The 19,653-nt window shown below is 44.6% G+C and overlaps 2 protein-coding genes across 3 annotated transcripts in view; one reads left to right on the top strand and one right to left on the bottom strand.

Moving 5' to 3' along the window:
* LOC109371009 (uncharacterized) overlaps positions 1–19,653 on the top strand; it is a 214,789-nt gene that overhangs the window by 14,218 nt on the left and 180,918 nt on the right. The window contains exon 3 of the transcript XR_014879734.1: positions 16,695–16,816. The gene's annotated coding sequence lies outside the window, so the exon portion shown is untranslated. The remainder of the gene's footprint in view (positions 1–16,694; positions 16,817–19,653) is intronic.
* UBASH3B (ubiquitin associated and SH3 domain containing B) overlaps positions 2,129–19,653 on the bottom strand; it is a 54,599-nt gene continuing 37,074 nt past the window's right edge. Inside the window, exons 6-14 of one of the 2 annotated variants that reach the window (XM_085209395.1) lie at positions 18,835–19,043; positions 12,145–12,280; positions 11,620–11,740; positions 10,600–10,722; positions 8,784–8,876; positions 7,959–8,103; positions 6,121–6,227; positions 5,598–5,707; positions 2,129–5,286 (exon numbers count right to left, since the gene is read on the bottom strand). In XM_085209395.1, coding sequence (XP_085065521.1) covers positions 5,149–5,286; positions 5,598–5,707; positions 6,121–6,227; positions 7,959–8,103; positions 8,784–8,876; positions 10,600–10,722; positions 11,620–11,740; positions 12,145–12,280; positions 18,835–19,043 — 1,182 coding nt within the window. In that variant the 3' untranslated portion in view covers positions 2,129–5,148. The remainder of the gene's footprint in view (positions 5,287–5,597; positions 5,708–6,120; positions 6,228–7,958; positions 8,104–8,783; positions 8,877–10,599; positions 10,723–11,619; positions 11,741–12,144; positions 12,281–18,834; positions 19,044–19,653) is intronic. The other variant, XM_085209397.1, reaches the window with a different exon arrangement.

Raw genomic sequence — 19,653 nt, forward strand, 5'->3', positions numbered from 1 at the left:
TTATGTGGTTGCAGGACACGGCTTTGAGCAAGCTGGACAAAATGGTTAATTAGAAATACATTATGCATTTCATTTTTAATTTATTAGAACCTACTTCCATTAAATTTTCAGGTGTGTGGAAGTGTTGCTCTGTTGGCATACGCTTGATAAAAGCTGTGGCTTTAACCTTGATATGATCAGTTTCATGAGAAAACAGAGCTGTATGCCATAAAACTCAATGCAATTAGTTGATCCGAATGAGAAGTCTGACTGGCTGATAACACTACTGGATTAAGAAGTCCTAAAAGCATATTATAAAGGTAGACATTGCTTTTGTTTAAAAGTTGTGTTTCCAGTGCTATGCATCCAAATATGACAATGAAGAAACTTTGAGGGGAAAAGCCACGGAGCAGTAGAGATGACACTGAACCATCTGCCTCCTACCCGGAGGGAAAACCCAGTCCCTGTGCAGCAGGAAAAGAAGACTAGAGAGGGTTTTGTGCCATCTGCTGTCAGATAAACAAACTTCATCTACAGTGAAGGGAGAGGAAAAGAGCTCAAGTTCCCCTTCCTCCTCCATGTTTCAGCAGAGCAACATTTAAATAGGAAGGGCAAGGTGTGGGAGCACATCTTTATTAAATCACCTATGAGCCACTTTTGTTCGACTTCAGAGAAATCCATTTAATGTAATAAGCAAATTAAAATGCAATGGTTGTTTTAACAGTTGTTAGCACTTGAGATTAAAAACAACCAACCCTCCCCCCCTGCCCCCAAATAAAAAAATACAGATGTCACAGGTAATTACAGCTATTTTTGGCAATACAATTATTGGTTTTTTAAACAGCAAACATTTTTCTCAAATAAATACGATCTGCTCACACTAGAAAACATAATAAACAATGGTACAATAGGTTTAAAATGAAAAAAAATATGTATCCACTGATAACATCAAGTTTTAAGAACTGTCCACAGAGAAACTTCAGAAAGTACGTTTTAATGGGAAGGAACAGAAAGGAGATGGCTGTGTGTTTTGTTGTGTCGTGTGGATGGGTCACCATTATTCTCCAGGCAATGTGTATCTGGGGAAGTGGTGAGAGCTAAGTGGCAATTTGGAGCCTATGCAACCGATCACAGGAACTGCTGTGTTCTTTTTTTCATTCAGTCACCATTTTAAATGTGTTTGCCACCACCATCATTTCACATCTGTATTTTAAGTCCAAATAATTTAATCGCTGGGCAGCAGCCTTCCAGCAGCTCTTCTCTCCTCTCTGTTTTGCAGAATTAGTGCCCGTGTTGCTTTTGGGAAGAATAATTCCCACAGAAATCTCTAAACAACTGCTTCTCTGGTGATGTTAATTATCACTTGCCTAATAAAGCTGATACCAGGAGCTACCAACAGGGGAGGAGAAGGCTCCTGCCATCAGTTGGTCTTTCTGAAACTTGAGTGAGCAAAAAGGGAGGATGCTTCTGTCTGATGGTATCACCTACCTCCTCAGTTTGCATGAGTAGGCAAAGCTCTGTTGATGGGAGTACAGGGCATCAATTCACACTCGCTGAGAACCTGTCCTGTGTGCACAGGATTTAATCTTTTGGCAGCAGCTACCACTGCACTAAATGCAGGGAAAATTCATGGAACGTTAGACCTGGCACCTGCATTAAAGAGAAATGCAGAGCTCAAACCAGCAGGTAGGGGCACACTGCACTGCGCTCCCAGCCTCCTCAGCACAGGGAGATATCTTGTCCAGGGATACAGGCCCAGTGCAAAACCTTGCTCAAATCCTAACTTGGTGAAACATACCAGTTTTTCCCCCCTAGTGCCATTCCATCAGCAACTGCCATGCTAGAGCTTGATTCTGTGCTTTGATCCTTGTATTTTTCTAGCACAACCCTTGGATTATGCTTTATGGAAACACTGAAAGAGCCACATTCTTGGCAGGTTGCCAGTTTCGTTCCTTAATTGCAAAGAGTGGGAGAAATCTAGAAACTGCTGCCTGCCTTCTATACCCTAATTAAACTCCTGGGATCTGATGCAGCTCCCAGTGATGGCAAGGAGAAGACTTGCACCTGCTTTTGGTAGCTCAAGCCTAACATTCTTCTGTGACAGAACACTGAAGCGACATTAAATACACATTAATGAGCAGCAACGGAGTGAAAGTGAAGCAGCAACTGTTCTGTATTCTTAACATTAATTAAAAATGGAAAAGAAACATCTTTTTTTTCTTTTTTCTCCCAATAAGCCTCATCAACATGACATTATTTAACACAAAACCCCTACAAGAAATCAAAATACTGGAAGAAAGTAAGAGTTTCTTCCTGACATTCTTGACACCTGAAAAATCTAATGCGAGATAAGACTACAATTGTCAAAATACTTTCCCAAGCATCCAAAAATATAGTTTTTTAAGAAGAGAGTATTTTAACATATTTTACCTTCTCAAACAGAACACTTTTGTTTTGCATTAGTTACTATATGCAAAGATCAGCTAGTACGCTATTCAAATTGTGCATTCAGGTTTTGTTCCCTCTCTGTTTCACGCTTCTGTCTGAATAAACTCTGTAACATTGCTTAACTGCAGTAGGACTTAAGCAGCCTCCACTGCTTTGCATCACGCCTTGCTGACCCACAGCATGAAACCAAACGCCATCCAGAGAATCACACGCTCATCAGTAACCAAATCAGTTGTCGTGTGATTGTCGCCTCTTCAGTTTTAAATAAACTCTTTGCAAATTTGCAGTGAGTAAGCTTGGAGGAAAACAAGCCAGAAACGCTCTTCAAAACGTCTGTACACAGCCAAGAAGAGTTTAAATTATAGTTAAAAACTAAAGTGACAGCAGTATAACTGCAGAGAAGCAGTTCTTTTCTGTCGTCTCGTAAGTTATTTCCCTGACTTTTCAGTATACATCCCTGGTATCGTAATGCACTTATGAATGGCCAACTGTGTATTACAGTCATGAATGTATAAATAATAGATACTGATATGCATTGTGACAATGTACATATTGCACAGGATGAGCTCTCTGCTGAGTCAACATCTGTACAGCATCTGCTGTGTTTGCCCCGGCAAGCTTAGGATCAGCTCGTTAAAGTGGAGACAAAGCTGAGTTCAGCCCCTTAAGATCCGTTACATCACAGCTGCAGAGCATTTTACCTGCTTTAGAAACAGGTTCCACTTCTTATTTGTTCTGACTGCTGGAAGTGCAGCTACATCTTATCCAATGCAAGGTGAGACTACTCCTGCCCCAAAGAAACTTGCCCCAAATCAAGCTCTGATCTTATGACAAACTATAAGCCTTTGTTAAAGTTGGCCTCTATAAACTTCTGTGCAAATGTTTTAACTAAGGATATTAGTGCTTTCTATAGAGGGAAACCGGGGTAGAAGAGGGGTACCCTAGGATGCCAGAGTCTCTTTTCTGGTAAATCTGATTATATTTTATGGGCATACTCTGAATGATGGTCCAAATATAGCCAGCCCTGGGAGCACAGGTGAAAGCAATTCACCTGTGAGACCAGAAGAGGTGAAGCCTGGTTCTGCTCCTCCCTAAGCCTCATTTAAGGGCTAGCTGCCCTAAGGGAAGGGTCTCTACCTGGGGATTCCCTCTTTTGGAGCATTTGGCAAGCTGTGATCCTTGGGACAAGTAAGCAAATCTTTCTTTCTTTAACTGGATTGTAGCTATCACCTTTTTGGGTAATTTAGGCCTGCTGTTGCTTTTATCTACACTAAGGAAGGAGTATGCTCAAGTCTTCTTTTGTCCCATGTAAGCACGTTTTTTGTACCTTCTCAAAGTAAGCTATACAAACATCTGCAGGAGCGTTTTGAAGACCTAGCTGATTAGCTTCAGAGCAGCTCTCTTTAAGTCAATTAGCATTATAAACTCTCATCTATGGGGTGTTGTAGCATTCTCTTCTGAAGTGGCTGGTGTTGGTATCTTGCAGGGCAAGGCTGCTGCACTATGAGGACTGCAGCTCTGTTTGCTGCAGAACTTCCTGGGATTTCACAAAGCTGTAGATCCAGATGGAAGCCCTTCCCTTCTCCCAAAAGCTAACCCTTCCCTTACTGGAACGTAGAACAAAACATACTGCTCTTGAATTTCAGTGCCCTGATTTTTTCAGCTCTGCTTTGTCTTAATGACAGATGGCACTTGGAAGGAGAGCATGCAGCAAAGGCTGAATTTCAGTGTTGTTTTGAGTTTGTTAGTCTTTGCAGAAAGCTGCTTAGTGCAGAACCTCACCAGGGCTGGCAGAAAGCCATTGCTGTGTAATGACTAGCACAAAAATCTCAATAAAGGCAGAACCCCTTTTTCAGGGTCTTCTAAGGGGGCTATAAATGACGAAGACACAAATGCTTCATGCTAGCTCTGTGCACAAGAGTGGATTTCAATCCTCTAAGTAAAGAGGGGAACAAAACCACTTCATAAATCTTCCGTATTTGATTGGAAAAGGGTTATTCCATCTCCACTTAAAAGAAACAGTGCCTGGTCTTTGTTCACCATAATGCTTTCTTCTGATGTGCAATCTTCATCAGTAAGTGCTGTGAAATTTAGCACTTCTCCTGATGCAGATCAGCATCCCACAGCCTTTGCATCAGCAGTGTGCACAGCACCCAGCAGAGGGCTGGACCAGAGGAGAGGAGCATCTGGTGCTGCCTGTGAGGCAGTGCTGACCTCTTGTTCCCTACTGGTGGTGGAGAGCCCTCTGAAAAGTGCCAAGAACCTGGGGGCTGTGAGTGAGGAGTGAGCGTGTGGTCCTGAGCAAGCCTGCTACTGCTCTGCAGAAAATAGCAATGAAAAAGCCCCTCCTGAATGCTGGGCTTTCACACAGTGCTAGCTGTTACTGGTGTGGTGTGGGAGGCAGTGGAAGTTACTGGTGTTATCAGAGCTCCATTCGTGGTGGGGAAATCTACCTGAGCTACTGACTGAACAGCCTCCCTGCAGTGCAAGAATTTCAACCTATATTTTAATGTTTTCACCCCAATCGCTCCCTTTTATGTTTGCCTAGTTGTACATGAGAATTTTGGCATGACTCTGGCCGTGTAAGATATGCTAGAATAGCTGTTTGTGTAATCCACGTAATGCTATGACTATTTTTCCACTGTCAATAAACACAAGAAAGAAGAGACATTCTCCAACGCTTGGAAAGGCCGTGGGTTTTCCTTGCTTGTATAGCTTTGCTTATTCTTGTAGTAAGGTTTCTCTCCAGTTAAAGCCTCCAGTTGGTCCATGTGTGAGAGGGAGGATGGGGGGATCTGTAAGCTGCCAGACACCTGTATCTCCCAGTTCTTCGCACGAACAAAAACCCAGGTATGGAATCTGCATGAAGAGAGAAGGAAATGAAAGCAATAAGCAGAGATCGAGCTGTGCAGGTTTAGAATAGCTGCACTGAGTGCCCAGCTGTAGGTGAGCATCTGATCCCCCTGCTCTGTTACAGAAGTGTCACATCAGATAAAGCCTCTTTAACCAATCTGCTTTACCCTCCTGACTTCTGAAGCGGATGAAACTCAGCAATGGGCTGAATGATCGGGTGAGAGGAACAAAGTGTCCTCTGCCTGGCTAAGCAGGTTGCAAATCTATTCTCTCTTTTTTTTTAAAGCCAGCGAGCTTTACCCCTTGCTGCTAATTACCTTTCGGACCATCTGTACAAAGTCCTTGGAGTTCTGTGGCGAGAGCCCTTGGAGCTGGCAGGTACAAGCCTCCAGGGAGGACGCGTGTGCCACTATCAGGATGTTGTTTCCTGAAACAGTGAGAAATGCAGGCTGAGGTGTGAGACTGTTCCCAGCTCTAGGAGCAGTGCCTGAGATGGAGCTGACCATTAGAAATGTTCAGAGTGGGTCCCATTCATTATATGACAGCACATTAAATTGGTGTACGCAGGGAAAGACATGGCTTATCAACATAGAGCACTTCTCAATTTTGGGGATCAGTTAGCTCAGTGCTGTTTCATTTTGAAATGTCTGGTGAGATTCCACCTGTGTTGCACAGGTGCTTTTCTTCTAACTAAAACCTAATTCTGATTAAAGTACTTGGATGGATGTCCACCAATTACTTCAGGCTTCATTTCCAAGACCCTTGACAACCAGTATCACACAGTGCTGCCAAGGCTGGTGGGCAAACACCAAAATAAAAGGTTGAGAGTGGAGCACTTACCTTTGCCTTTACATTCACTGATGATTTCTTTTGTTACTTGGTAGCTTCTACTTATGTATGTATCATAAGATTCAGAAACCACTAACTTGCTGACAGGAATATGAGGTCTGTGAGCAAAACAAGTATGGTAAATTAGAAGAAGCGTTAGAAGTGCTGCTTATGATTCATCTGAAAGTATATGTTCTTTTAACTCTTCTAATCCCCTGGACACCCAGAGCTCAGTGTAAGGATTGCTATGATGGATTTTCATGCTGTTATGCAAGGAAGGGAGCTAGATGTTCCTTCATCCAGTGACCTGCTCTGTCTGCAGGAATTACTGCAGTGATGGGAGGTGGACCAGGGGACAGGTCTCCCAGTCTCACACAAGAATAGGCTCTTCTCTCATGCTGAGAGCATTTGTCATTGTCTTTTTTGGAAGGCAGGTGTGTTCTGAAGCTGAGATTCCTGTGGTCCAGCTGTTGTGCTATGTGGGAGCCATTTGATACCCTCCCAGGGATAAATACAGTGTAAGGTCCTCTATTTAGATAGCCAGGCGTGTTGGAGTTTTAGCTGCAGACCAAAAGGACACAACTCTGGTGACTTTATGGTATAATTAGGAATGAAAAATATCAGGGTGTTTCTGTTTTATTTTTGTTCTTGTTTTCTTTCTGTTGCTTTTTGCAGTTTCAGCTGCTTATTTCACTTGAACATCCTTACACGATTGGGTGCGCTGGGACTCCGGGAAACACCAGCAGTTCTGGTGATATCATAACCACAAAAACCCAAAAACAACGTGTTTGTCACCAAAGCCCATTTAGGTGGAACTCCTGCGCGCGCTATGAAGGTTTTGTTTCAATCTGAGGTTGCTCAGCCCATTATCAGGCTCATGCTAAAGTAGCAAGGGCTGGTGTGTGTGCCAAGCTCCAGCGATGCAGGTAGTGAGATGTGGTGGGAGGTTGGAGCCCTGTGGCCTCTGGGGAGTTTCCTTCTTTGTGGGAGCTCTGTGAGCCCGGCTTGTATTAAGGAACCCTAAATTTGAGAGTAGGAAGCCCGAACGGATGATCTTGTCTATTCTTTGCTGCATTACGATTTTCTTGCTAGGTTTTATTTAGCCTTTCTCTGTGCAGTTTACAGTAAAAAGCATTTGTGTGTTGGGCTGGAGGGCACTGTGGTGGAGGAGCTATGTGGGCAGGAGCTGGGGATGTGGCACCAGGACTGAGCAGCACGAATGTTGGGGAGAGATCAGTGGTGTTTATCCATTTGCCATTCAAATGTGTTTTCAAGCAGATGGTTATTTTGTTTACTTTCAGCAATCACTTTTGGGGTTGAAAACTGAGAAGACTCAAGTCAGGAACCTGCAGAATTTTGCACTAAAAATATTTCGGATATAACTGCTGAGAAGCAATAACTGTTTTGTGTTCAAGCTTTTTGGTGGCAGACCTCTGAATGCTGATGATGCAGGAGACCCTGAATTCCTGACAGATGTACAGATGCTCCCCAGGATGATATGAAATTCACAGTTAAGATCCATCATCATGCTAATCAGGATAGACAGACAAGCTATTTTCCTTGGGAAAGGGCAGGGCAGGCATTGCTGAAGCTGTGATGCTATTCAGTCCATCAGTGAACTGAGACAGCAAAACTACTTCTGTTGTTTCCTCCATACCACCAAAGGCAGGGCTGCATGGCTCTACCTGAGCCTTAGCTCCTACATTTTAGGAAATGAATATAAAAAAAAATAGACTTTGAGGGTTTTCTGCCCACTGCCAGCCATGCTTAAGTTTAGAAATGCAGCAGTGTCCCTCTTTGAAAACAAACCCAAAAAGCAATCCATGCCCCCCACCCCCCCTTTTTGCTACCTGTAGGTTGTATCAACGCTTAGAGTAGCTGCAGCTAAATCCATGGGGGGTATCCAAGCAGGTAGTGTGTTCCCCGAGACCCACTTGGTCCATTCAAACAAGCCTGGCTCTATCCGAATTTTCAGGTTGTTCTCTTGTTGCATACCTGGAAAAGGCAGAAAAGAAGCTCTGTATCATTGAAAGTGGCTGTGGAGGAGAGCAGCAAGACTTTGTGGCTCTAATGCTTAGGTTTGATTCTAAATAGTGAGTTTTCTTTTGATGCTAAGTAGTCACTTGATTAATAGTGATTCTGAGAAGAGGAAGTAGTTGATCTACATACTTGGCATGTGATGTACAAAGGCATGCAAACTGCTGGCCAGCAATTACATGCAATATTCTGAACTTAGGCATGATTGCATTTTGGAGCTGTTTTTCAACTGTTTTCAATACCAGGAGGTCTCATGCCTCATTGCTGTTTCCCTTCCTAGTTTCTGCAATGCTTTACTCTTCCTGTGGCAGCGACTGAAGAAGCACCATGGCAGCACAGAGCTGAGCTGGATGCGCCCCAAACTCCTGGCTTCTGTGTGGGAACAAAATCAATCCCAGACTTGTGCTGGCCGTGGGGCTTGCACACCTCTTCCTGTACACTCATCCCACCATGCAGTAAGAAGAGGGCTCCTTCCAGGTGGTGATGCCCTGCCATAAAGTACACTTCCATGGAAATAATCCTCACCCTGAACTACCATTTGTTTGGCTTTCCCATGCCACGTTTCCTTTTATCTGGTTGGCAGTGTTTTTCCCAGAAAGCCAGAAGAATGCAGCCTTTCCTGCTCAATAGGTTCTTACCTTTCAGGATATTGTGTGCTGTCTGTACGCACCGAAGGGACGGGGAGCTGTAGATGTAGTCTACAATGGTGTTAGTTTCAAGCAAGGCTTCTCCTGCAAGCAGATTTTAAAGCAGTGAATAAAAACTGACAAATGGCATGGTAGCAGCAACAACAGCATGTAGGTATCTGCCACCCAGCTAGGAGCTGCAGGAGCTTCCCAGCTGCGCTGCTTGTGTCTCAGGAAATGAATGTACCCATCATATTTTATTATTATGGCGTGCACAGCTGTGGAACTGGGACATTTTTCTATGTTTATTGTGCCATGTGCTTCTACGTACTTAACCAGTATGCAAAAAAAGCACAGCAGCTTTTGCTCTATTTCTTTTTCTCTCGTACTTAGCCAAAAAGTGAATAGTGCACTGAGGGGGAAAAACTGCAGAGAGAGCTTGAATTTCATTTAATTTCATTTAAAAGTCATAAATCAGACTGATTCAACTTAATTCAAACCCAACTTAATTCAATTGGCTCGATTCTTTGCTAGTATAAATTACCATTTCATTACACAGGTGGAAGATCACTGAAAATGAGATAAGAATCAGCTCCACTCTTAGGGTTATTAATATTCTCACGAAGCCTAAGGGAACCAAATGAGAACAGGGCTCTGAGCATCACACAGACCTGTGCTACGAGAGTCATGTTTTTGTTCCATTTGAAGAGGCAGGGCACAAAGGTGGGAGTAAGAAGGGGTTATTAACCTCGACTTCATGTGTTTAATGATGGCTGTAACCATGTCAAAGCAATCTCTAAATCTCTTGGGAGAAGTGGGCTAATTTAGAAAGAGCTGCATGTGTAGCAGCCTTCTGCCATGGGGCTGCTGCTCATTTCCTCAGTGGGAGGAATTAGGGCTCCAGCAAGCACCAAGGTCAGGTCGGTGCTGCAGCAGCACAGGCAGCTGGATGTGCCCGGTCACGTACACACTTGTGTGCTGGGATCATTTAATGATGGCAGCCAAGTGAGCTGTGATTGCTCCCAGATTTGCCTTCTGTTATGTGCATATTGCAAACCCTGATGCCATGTGGCCTGGAGAGCGCGCATCCCGCTGCCGTGCGGTGATTTATTTTTGTTTAGAAAGCAAGTATAATTTTAGCTGCCCTACTTTGAATGTGACCAACGTGAAGTGCTCTGAAGGATCTGAATTTGAGAAAATGCAAAGTGCTGTTCTCTGAAGATCATGTCCTTTGGGGAGTCGGGCTCCCTTAGTCACTGGGCTTAATATTTGCTCCTTGATTACTGAATAATCATCTTTCTGTACACAAACTAACAGGATCAGGAGCCAGGGATGAGGATGGGTGAACACTGGGAGTAATTTGGACTGTGCTTCCGCCATGCAAACGTAAACTCAGATAGGCTGCTGAAAGTACACCGGTGTGGTGAACTGCAGATCACATTTTAAGACTGTCAAAATCAAGGCAAGACCACATTCTGCATTCATTGCTGCATTTCTCAGGGACATTGGTAATAACACCATCTGCCAGTGCAGCACGCTTACAGGGCAGTACTAAATGCTCTGCCCTCACACTGCTCGTGGCTGTGATGCTATACCACAGCCTGGGGTTTGTGCTTTGCCTTTCATTCAGCTGCAGCACCTGAATGAGGCAAGAAGGGGCTTGCCAGTGAAGAGACTTCACGAAGGTTCTTGAAACACCAAAATCTTGTTAGTTTGGGGCCCCTGATTCATTCTTTCTGCTTTGTGCTTTCTCTTTCTGTGTCTGAGCGCGTGGGAAGGAGATAGCAAAGCTTCCTGGGCAAACTCATGCCTGCCAGGGGCAACTCACCAACGAGCCTCGCCTGCGTACAGCCAAGCACAGTGATGGGCGCATCTTTTTCATAGTCCCTGAACCCGCCGCTCCTTTGAGGTAAGCTGTGAGGCATATTCAGGTTGCTGCGCACGTACCTTCCTGCAAGGGAGAGGTCAGGAGCAGTTGCTGGAGTTATTAGGTCAGAGAGACGGAAAGCATCGTGTCTATTTCCTCCCTCTTGCACTACAGCGTCTGCACCTTGAAGGCACTGCCTAGATCTGGCTGCCAAGCAGTGTTTCCTATGTAAAACTAACAAGAACCTGACAAAATTATGCTGTATTCATTCAAAATCTGCAAGGAATGTTCCTAATGTTTTCAAGTTATCTTTAGGATTGCCAAAAAGAAAGTAATTTCCATCCCACAATAACTGAAACGCCAGCTTGTACACTTCTATGGGGGGTAAAAATATCAGAGCTCTTCAAATATGACTTGGAAAGAAGGTTGCTGTAAAATTGTCCCTTCAAATAGAAAAACACTTTTTGATAAATTTCCAAACAGCTCTAAAGATGACAATGCCTGAGACTATGGTCTGTAGCTGTAGCCTCTGTCTCAAGTGTATGTACATAAAGAAATATATTGGGGACTCGTGGCAGATCATAGTTTGCCTATAGTCAGATTACTGGGTTGCCATCTCCAGTTTGCCCCCTGAAAGGCACTCAAAATGTACCCTTTTACATTTAGGACCAAGAACAAATATGCAAAGTTTTAACAGGTGTTTGCATTGGATGTTGACTATCAATATCACTTCCAAATGAAAATGCTCTTTAGGTGACTCTACTTTAATAGAACTTGTTCTTGCATTATTTTTCTAAACATTAGCAAGTGCAATATTTACTCCTTGGCTTTTGTTGCTGCATCTGGTGCAGCTCTGCTGTCACAATGTCAAAGCACCTTTTTGGAAACCAGAGTTTCCATCTAAGCTTTGCTCTGGGCAGCTGTTACTCTCCTTCCTTCACCTAAACCCAGAGCCTGAGGGACCCAAAGGAGCCCACTCACCTTTGGCATCAAAACACTGTGACAACCAGTACTTCCCAAAAACGACATCCATTCTTTCTCCATGCCTGCAGACGAAGAGGCAGCGCTTCTGAGGTCCTGGCTGGCTGCTTATTCTCAGCGGCTGAAAGAAAAAATGACAGCATATTTGGCTTTTATGAAAGTGCAAGTGTTTTTCTGAGATCTGATTTGCTAATGGCACCCAGGGCTGGCCAGCTCTTGCTTTTAGCCTCGTGCAGGTACAGGAAATACTCTGAAGTTGGTTACGCTGGTGTAAAACTGTCAAATTGAGCGGAGGATGAGGCTCTGCCACATGGCTGCAAAGAGCAGGGCTAGCAGTAGTGATGTCTTCTCTGCATGTGGTTTGTTGTGTCCTTGTAAAGCTCGGAGAGAATTGCAAGTGGAAACTTCCAGCACAGTGTTTGGAACCAGTGAAAAGGGACCAGAGGATAAGTGCTGGGGAAATAAACAGTTGCTGAAAATTTGTTGTTGAAGGTGTGTGTGATCTCTGAGCGTAAGGGTCCCTACCTGCACATTTTGGCAGATGATGGTGAGTGGCCCCGTGTCCCCAGGCCCTTGGTCTTCCTGCTGTCTTCTTTCCAGAGCTCCGTCGGTGAAAGCATGAAGGGAGGGGGAAGATGTGGTGTTCAGGATTGAGTAGGACCTGCCAGAAACAGAAAGGTGTTGGCTTTGGGAGTACTTCAGGCATCATGCCCTTGGGCTGCTGTATGCAGGAATAGATGATAATTACTGTAGTTCACCTTATTACTTTATTACTTGTATTTTAGATCTGCCTAGAGAGCACCTTGCTAAGTAATATACACACATGAAGAGATGAACCTTGTCTTCATGGGCTTCTTATTTCCTTAGGAACAGTTTTACTGAACAGCAGCGTGCAGGCGTTGGTCTGTGAGGCTGTCAGACCTTTAATATTCTCATGGAAAATGCCAGGACATTTCTCACAGCCACAGGGCCAACATCAACCCCATCTGGGGACCTGCTGCATGTTACTCACCATGGCTTTGTGGACGAGTTTGGAAGCCAATTGCTACAGAGAGATTTCTCTTGCCTCAATGGTGTGAGCTGCTGCTAGTTATATTTGTATAGTGCTTGGTATTTGGGCTGCTCACTGGCTGTGCTACAAATGGGAAATATACTAATTTACCAGTGTAGTGGATTGCTCTCGTGGACCATTACCCATATTAAATAGAACTGGAATGTCTCTTTTGGTACTGGCAAGAAGCAAGCTGTAGGATGGAGAGAGTCAGCATATGGAATTGCTGGTTACAGCTGACCTGCATCTCTCCTTTTGACTGGGAGGAGCAAGGAGAGCATCAGTGCTTTGCTGCTTAAGGGGTACAGTGGAAAGCTGGAGCACAGCCTTGCCTGTCATTCTGGGCACTTCTCATGATTCCTGTGCACAAAACAGTTATATTGCCTTGTAGGGATGTGACATGTTCAGTCTGGGTGGTTGCGTCTACATTTTTCAGTGCTGTCTATTCCATTTCCCATCTACAGTGGGAATTTATTCTCACCAGAGTTTCTTCCTGTGAAATGCAGCCAGAGGGACATAATAGATCCCATTCTCCCTCAAGATGCTTATCTGCTGACGCTCCCTCTGAGTACAGCTCTCATGCCCAGACATTCAAAGCCTGTGACCAAGGCCCAGGAGAGCAAACTGACAGGCAATTATAGAACCTGCAGTGACCCTCTGCTCATTGGCTTACATTGAATAGGCTGCACTTGCTTAGTCATTAAAAAAAGGTTGTCATTTAATGCACGTGGTCATTTGCTTTGACAGAAATAGTTTCCTTCGCTTGCACTTTTCAGTGCCTTAAAAACATCAGAAGTTGCTTCCTGATGAGCACCTAGATAGGATAAAATCTCAGAGGAGCTTCTCATTGCTGTTAAAATAACACCCGTGCTTCTACCAGTGGAACAAAAGTAGGTCATCTGCATTTTTTGTAAAGAACCAATCTGCAAATTCAATGTCTTGTGCCAGTTTGAAGACGTAAAAAGTGCCACGCTGTTGGTACTGATATTGGCCCCTTATCTGGTGGGATTGGGTGCAAGGATGAGTCGAGGAACCAGGCAGACCTTGAAAACCAGTTGTCAAGGTTGACACCAGTTAAATGTAGGAGGAGATTTGGTGGATAAACTGTGAGAAATTTGACCAGGTGCTGGGGTGAGAAATCCTGTCTAACCCTCCTGTGCAGAGTACATCCATATGATATATTGCAGGGAGATGCTCAGACTGTGATTCCAGCTGGCAGGATAAGGACAGCTCTGATCCAGCAGCTCTGCAGTGCATCAGTGTGTGCCAAGCCCTGAGCAGGGAGCACAGGCAGGCATCCATCCCTGTGCTCAGCGGTCAGCCCATAGCACAGGCACAACCAGCTGCACGTGGATATATCCCCACTAGCCCAGAAATATGAAAATCTCAGGTGAGAAGGAGCTTAAGTCCCTAGGTAGGCCCATCTTGGTCTTTAGTTCAGCGTTGCAGCTCTCAGCCTCTTACTGCTTTGCCCGCATTGCAGTCTTTCAGGGGCACCAGCCAGGAGAATACTGAGGGTTTGTTTCACTACTCCTCTTCCCGAGGAACTGCTGCACCGTTTCTGAGACTTATTTTCTCCCTAAGCCCTTGCCGAAAGCCATGGATGCTGTACTCTCTATAAATAGATGCTTGGATTCACTGCAAGCGGTGATGAGGCAAAGGCATCCTATCTCACTGTGCCTGGAGGAGAGCCACCCCCCTGCCTTCAGCCATGTCTCCTTTCCACTGCTGGAAAACAGAAACCACTGACACTATTTCAGCTTAGTCATCTTCTAAGCATAGGTCATTGTTTGGAAGCTTTTCCCAAAGGCTTGTGGTTCCTCCACTTGGCACACAGAGACTGAAGCAGACAATAGCATCTACTGTCTTCTTGATGGCATGGGGGAGATGCTTTGCCTTCCTCGCTCTTGGTGACATTGCTGTGTTCTGGAGGCAATGTCCTCCTGGCCAGGAACCCCTTGAAGAATGGAGGTGATGGAGGGAAGGTCTCTGTCATGACACAAAGCCATTAGTCCTCATTGTAGGAAAGGACTCCTCTACCTTGTCACTCACTGCTATCAGGATGAGAAAGATCTCCAGGGAAAGTAACCAGATATTGTTGCGGAATGGGAAGAAAACAGTGGAAAAAAAACTACTGAGGCACAAATAGCTTGAAAAATTAGGGCTCTTTTTCCTCCCCCTTCTATTTGTGCCAAGCCTGATTTCTCAGGCTTATTAAAGGGGCAAGGAATAGCTTTGGCCTCTCTCAGAGAGCCAAAATAGCCTGCTATGTAATATCTATAGTGCTGATATCCATTTGGGGGTGGAGGAGGTGACTATTTCTGGCTTTGCTGGTAATGGAAAAACAGTGCAGGGAATCATCACACGTTTTAGCTTTTGGATGGTGCTGGGTGCACAGATGCAAAGATGGCACTTTTTTTTTTCCTGCTGTATGCCATTAAATGTACATGCAAGAGACCCGTGGCATTGAATGCCTGTTTTTTGTGGCTTCTGTGGGGCAAGCCAATTTTTGTACATTTGCTGGGTTTCCCATTTCCTTGGGGCTCCGTGTGCTGAGGGTGGAGTATTTCTCCTTTTGACTTGGCCACCTCCTAATTCACAGGCACACAAGGTGGTGTAGAAAATACCCCACTGGGGAGGCTTTAAGGTATAGATGTATACATATGCACTATACAGATGGGATTTATAGGTCAGATTCATTCCAAGCAGCTTCAGCTCACCAGTCACCAGTAGGTTGTGCTGCTACCAGGAGATTTCCACCTTGGTGCCACACAAGGGATAAAAAAAACAAAAACAAAAAATAAAAAACCCCAAACCCAACATTTTGTTTCTAACATAGCTATGGGCAGGTGGCCTCCCAGGCTCAGTCAGAACAGATCTCCTGACAGTGCTACAAATGCAGCCAGTTTCAGCCTAAAGGAGAGTGTGAAGCTCATTTCAGGAAGGTTATTTTTCACTTGCAGGATGCAGAACTAGCAGCAGAGCAGTCATGAAGTGCCCTTGACTTTCAGATCATAAGATTTAGAGCAAACAAGAACAAACATCAGGCTTCCCAAATGAGCGTTTCTGGCTCATGCATTTTGCTTTTTGAAGCTTTCCTCTTACAACTTGGAAAAAAAAAATAAAAAAATCAGCTGTTCTTTTTGCATAACCACATAGCTAGTGCTGGGCCTGAAACTACTGCTAGGTAACATGAAATTCTCCGTAACACCATCACCCTTCCTGCAGGAATGGCAAGAAGGGGTTACGTAGGTTTAGGATTTGGGTGGGGTTGTATGGGATGCTGGAACAATTTGTCTGCAATTATTTTCCAGCTTATAGCACCAATCAGAGACCAAATGTTTCCCCTACCAGGTCCAGTCATGCCACAATGTGCCACAGCTGGCAGAGAAATGCACTTTAGATGCATTGCAAATCCTTGGGTCTGCAGAATAGAAGCAATGCCATTCCTGTTTTAGGAGCCAGGGAAAGGATTCAGACCTGGAGTCTCTCAAGACTGGTTTCTCGAGTCTGGTTTCATGAACATTCTGCCCCTGAAAGCAAAACCTGTTCTAGCTATGAAACAGTTCATCAGATTTGTCTCTTAGTGATGGCAGCCTGTTGGTCTGCAGCTGAGGCACAACCTTCTTATAGGGCAGGGATGTCTTTTTGTTTTCTGTTTGTCTATGGAAGCACTATGGAAGTTTGTGTGCTGGGCAGAGCTCTAGAGGCACAATTTGGATATTAGCCATAAAACTGTGTCCTGCAGAGGCCAGAATTCAGCTTCTGCATTGCTTGAGTAGAGCAACAGGGAAATCTTTTTCAGGAGAAATGTTCCAAAGCCAGTTAATCTGAATTTGCTCAAGTATCTCAGAATAGCATTTTCCTTGCCATATCTGTTGCATGGTATTGCTATGTGCTGCAGCCCAGAATGAGCTGTATTTTAGCAATGGTCTCAATAATGCATGATTTTCACTTGAAGAATGCAGTCTCTTGTGACTAGGAGGGAAAACTCAATGACTATTTTTTCTTTCTTCCTCTGCAGGCATAAAGCAGGACGTGGCTGTGTACACAGAGGCAGCACAAAGCACTGCTCGCCACCAGCAGCCCCACTCCCAGCACTGGGCACTGGTCCCACCTCCTCCATGTGGCAGCTCTGCAATCCTGGTGAGTAATGCCATGCTTTCTTTCATGTCTATGAAATAAAGTTATTTGTGCTCCATTCTCCTCTTACCAAGAAGATCTAATGGTGAACATCTTGACCTGGATGGCAGTTGGGCTTTGGTTGCATTTGGCTTGCTATATTGTTTTGACCAAATGACATTCTGTAACCCAATATTCCCTGTGGGAAGCTGTTGTGTAAAATGAGACTGTTTCCGGGTATATAATAATGTTTTTGATAAATGCTTCATATTGCATGCTCTGGTTCATGATTTATAATCTTTAGCAGTAATCAGGGAAGGGGCATTTCCTTTCTTTGCTTGCCTGGAGACAAAGCAATGCTGGAGTTAGAAAATGCTTGGCTTTCCTTTTAGCTGCAATAATAATTGTTCCCCATGCTAGTCTCTCTAGGCCTCAAAATCCTTCCAGGTACTGTAAGAAAAAAAGCAGCATGCAGAGCAGGCTGCTGCAGTATTTGTGGGTGTGAGACTATTTTGGATGGGAACTTTTGTGGGAAGAAAAGATAATTATTGCTGGATTGCAAATGGGAGGGTCTGGATTAAGTCCTGTCTTGAATCAGACTCGCTGATTGACTTTGTCCATGTGCCTTGATTGTAATTTTGCTAAGCCCTGGCTACTGGAGGGCTTTTCTTTCCTTATAATGGAAGATGAGTTGAAGTTTGGCAACAGATGTGGGATAGATAGGACTGTTCTGTTTGGCTCACGTATGAGTGGAAGCCCTTTATAAGTGGTGACCATTTTTCACAGGGCAGGCAGAAAAAGAATGGATGGTTGTGACAGAAGGGATGAATGAGTGATCTCTTGTGCTTATCCCTGCCTGAAGGTCTTCTGGATTGGGGAAGACTCAGGGTGAAGCCAGGTCTGGTTTACGGAAGCACAGAATGGTCGTTGCCATCACATCTGGAAGTGAGCCTGGAAGCTACATTTGCCCTGTGTCTGCTCTCCATCTGTCGCTCACCATGACGTGTGTGTTAAGCTTGAAAAGTCACGAACAAAGAAAAAAAAAAAGCTGTTTTTTTTTCTCTTTTGTTTCCTGCATTTTGCTTGACTTGATGAGATGTTGGATTGATTTCTACTAAATGCTGAGTGAGGTCAGTATTTGTCCTGTGCTGACATGGGTGTCACGTGCTCCCTTTCTGCTCTGACACTCTCCCCACAGACCATGTTTGCCCACTGAAATTTGAGATATCAACTGTCTGCATCTGGCTCTGTATCTCCATCCTCTCCCTCTGTAATCTGCTGTGTGACCATACCCAAGCCTCTGCACCTGCCTGGGATTATTGGACAGATAGCAGGCAGGAAGGTGTCTTTGTGCTCTCCTTGTTGTCTTGTGCTCTTACATAGAAGCTACTCTCTATGCTCCTGTTGTGCCAAAGGCGTTTGGCTGCTTAGGGATGCAGACATCCCTGTGGGATTTGCCCAGACCCACCTGTCCAGCAGTAGGCTTTTACTAGGCTTATCTAATTCCTATCAAAACCAAGAGGCATAAATCATAACCTTATTTAAAAGTCAAGGTCTTGATTCTCACTGAAGCAAATGGCAGGCAGGTGACTAACTGCTCTGAATGTCTTGCAAAGTGTCTGAAGAAATCTTGCTGATCTGGAGTCCTTTTCCCCATGGAATCATACGCAACAGATCTCACTTCCCAAATTAATGCACAAATTCAAAGCTTTGTGACCCAAGTCCCACCACAGAGATGCCTACACTGCAGTGGCTGTGCAGAGGCCATTTACTCCTGCTACTGTCAACCAGCAGCAGCCATCCTATGAGTAACAGTTGCTGTAACATCCTAGCTGAATAAATCACATCTTTCTCTAATCCCATGCATGGGGCTAGCACCTGCTCTTCCTCTGTTTACCAGATGGGGCTTGGTGTGCCAGAATGTTTCCCCCAAAGCCACCTTCTCAGCAGCCCTGGGAGTCTCTTCACTTACCCAGGTGAAATTGCAGCTGCTGAGCTCCCTTTTTGCAATGACACGAATTAGACTGAGGAGCTTTACGTACCCATGGAACACCCAGGTCCCACATTCATCTGCCTTCGTGATGTAATTTTCAGGCAGCAGCCCAGAACAGCCGGTTGCAAGGGAAATGCCATAAATCCAGCCCTCACTTGTACTGGTTTGTTCCACTGGGGACATGAAAATAAAGTCTCCAGGAACCAGTTCGAGTTCATCATCGTTCTGGGGAGTGTAAGGATAGATCACTTGTAGAGTCTGAGGAAGAAACAGAAGCACAAATGAATGAAAGGGTTGTTAATGGAAAGGATCTTCTAGCAGAGTGAGGCAGGGGCACTTCCATGCCAGGCCTTTAGCCTTTTCATGGTGTAAGCAGCTCTCCTTATCAAGCATCTCCATGCTTCATCCAGGAAAGCGTTACCTTGAGGGAATTCCTACTGTTTCCCATTCCTAGACAGCTGGAAAGCTTTTCTTCTCTCTGATTTCACTCATGTCTTTGACAACTAGGAGGGGATGTTTTTTAGTGAGGGCAAAGACACAACTGCGAGCTTAAATGTAAGCTTTTGGTTGAAATGGAACCACTCTCTTCTTGTGACCTGCAGTTCACAGCAGTTTGGTGCTCAGTGGCCATTGTCAGTGTAACCACTTGTGCTTGACCTACAAGAGCAATTCTCACTGCTATTGCTTTTGAAGTTAAGGCTGAAAGAGAGCTGGGGCTGACAGCAGATCTGAATCTGTGACATCCTGCTCTCAGAACTGTGTGCTCATAGGTGATGAGTAATACTGAGCTCTGACCACCTGCTTTTCTTTGTGCTTCCCAATGTGAGCAAGATAAAGTTTAAAAAAAAAAAAAAAAAAAAAAAAAAGT

This window comes from Meleagris gallopavo, chromosome 26 (assembly GCF_905368555.1).
Source record: "Meleagris gallopavo chromosome 26, MGAL_WU_HG_1.1, whole genome shotgun sequence".
Taxonomy (NCBI): domain Eukaryota; kingdom Metazoa; phylum Chordata; class Aves; order Galliformes; family Phasianidae; genus Meleagris; species Meleagris gallopavo.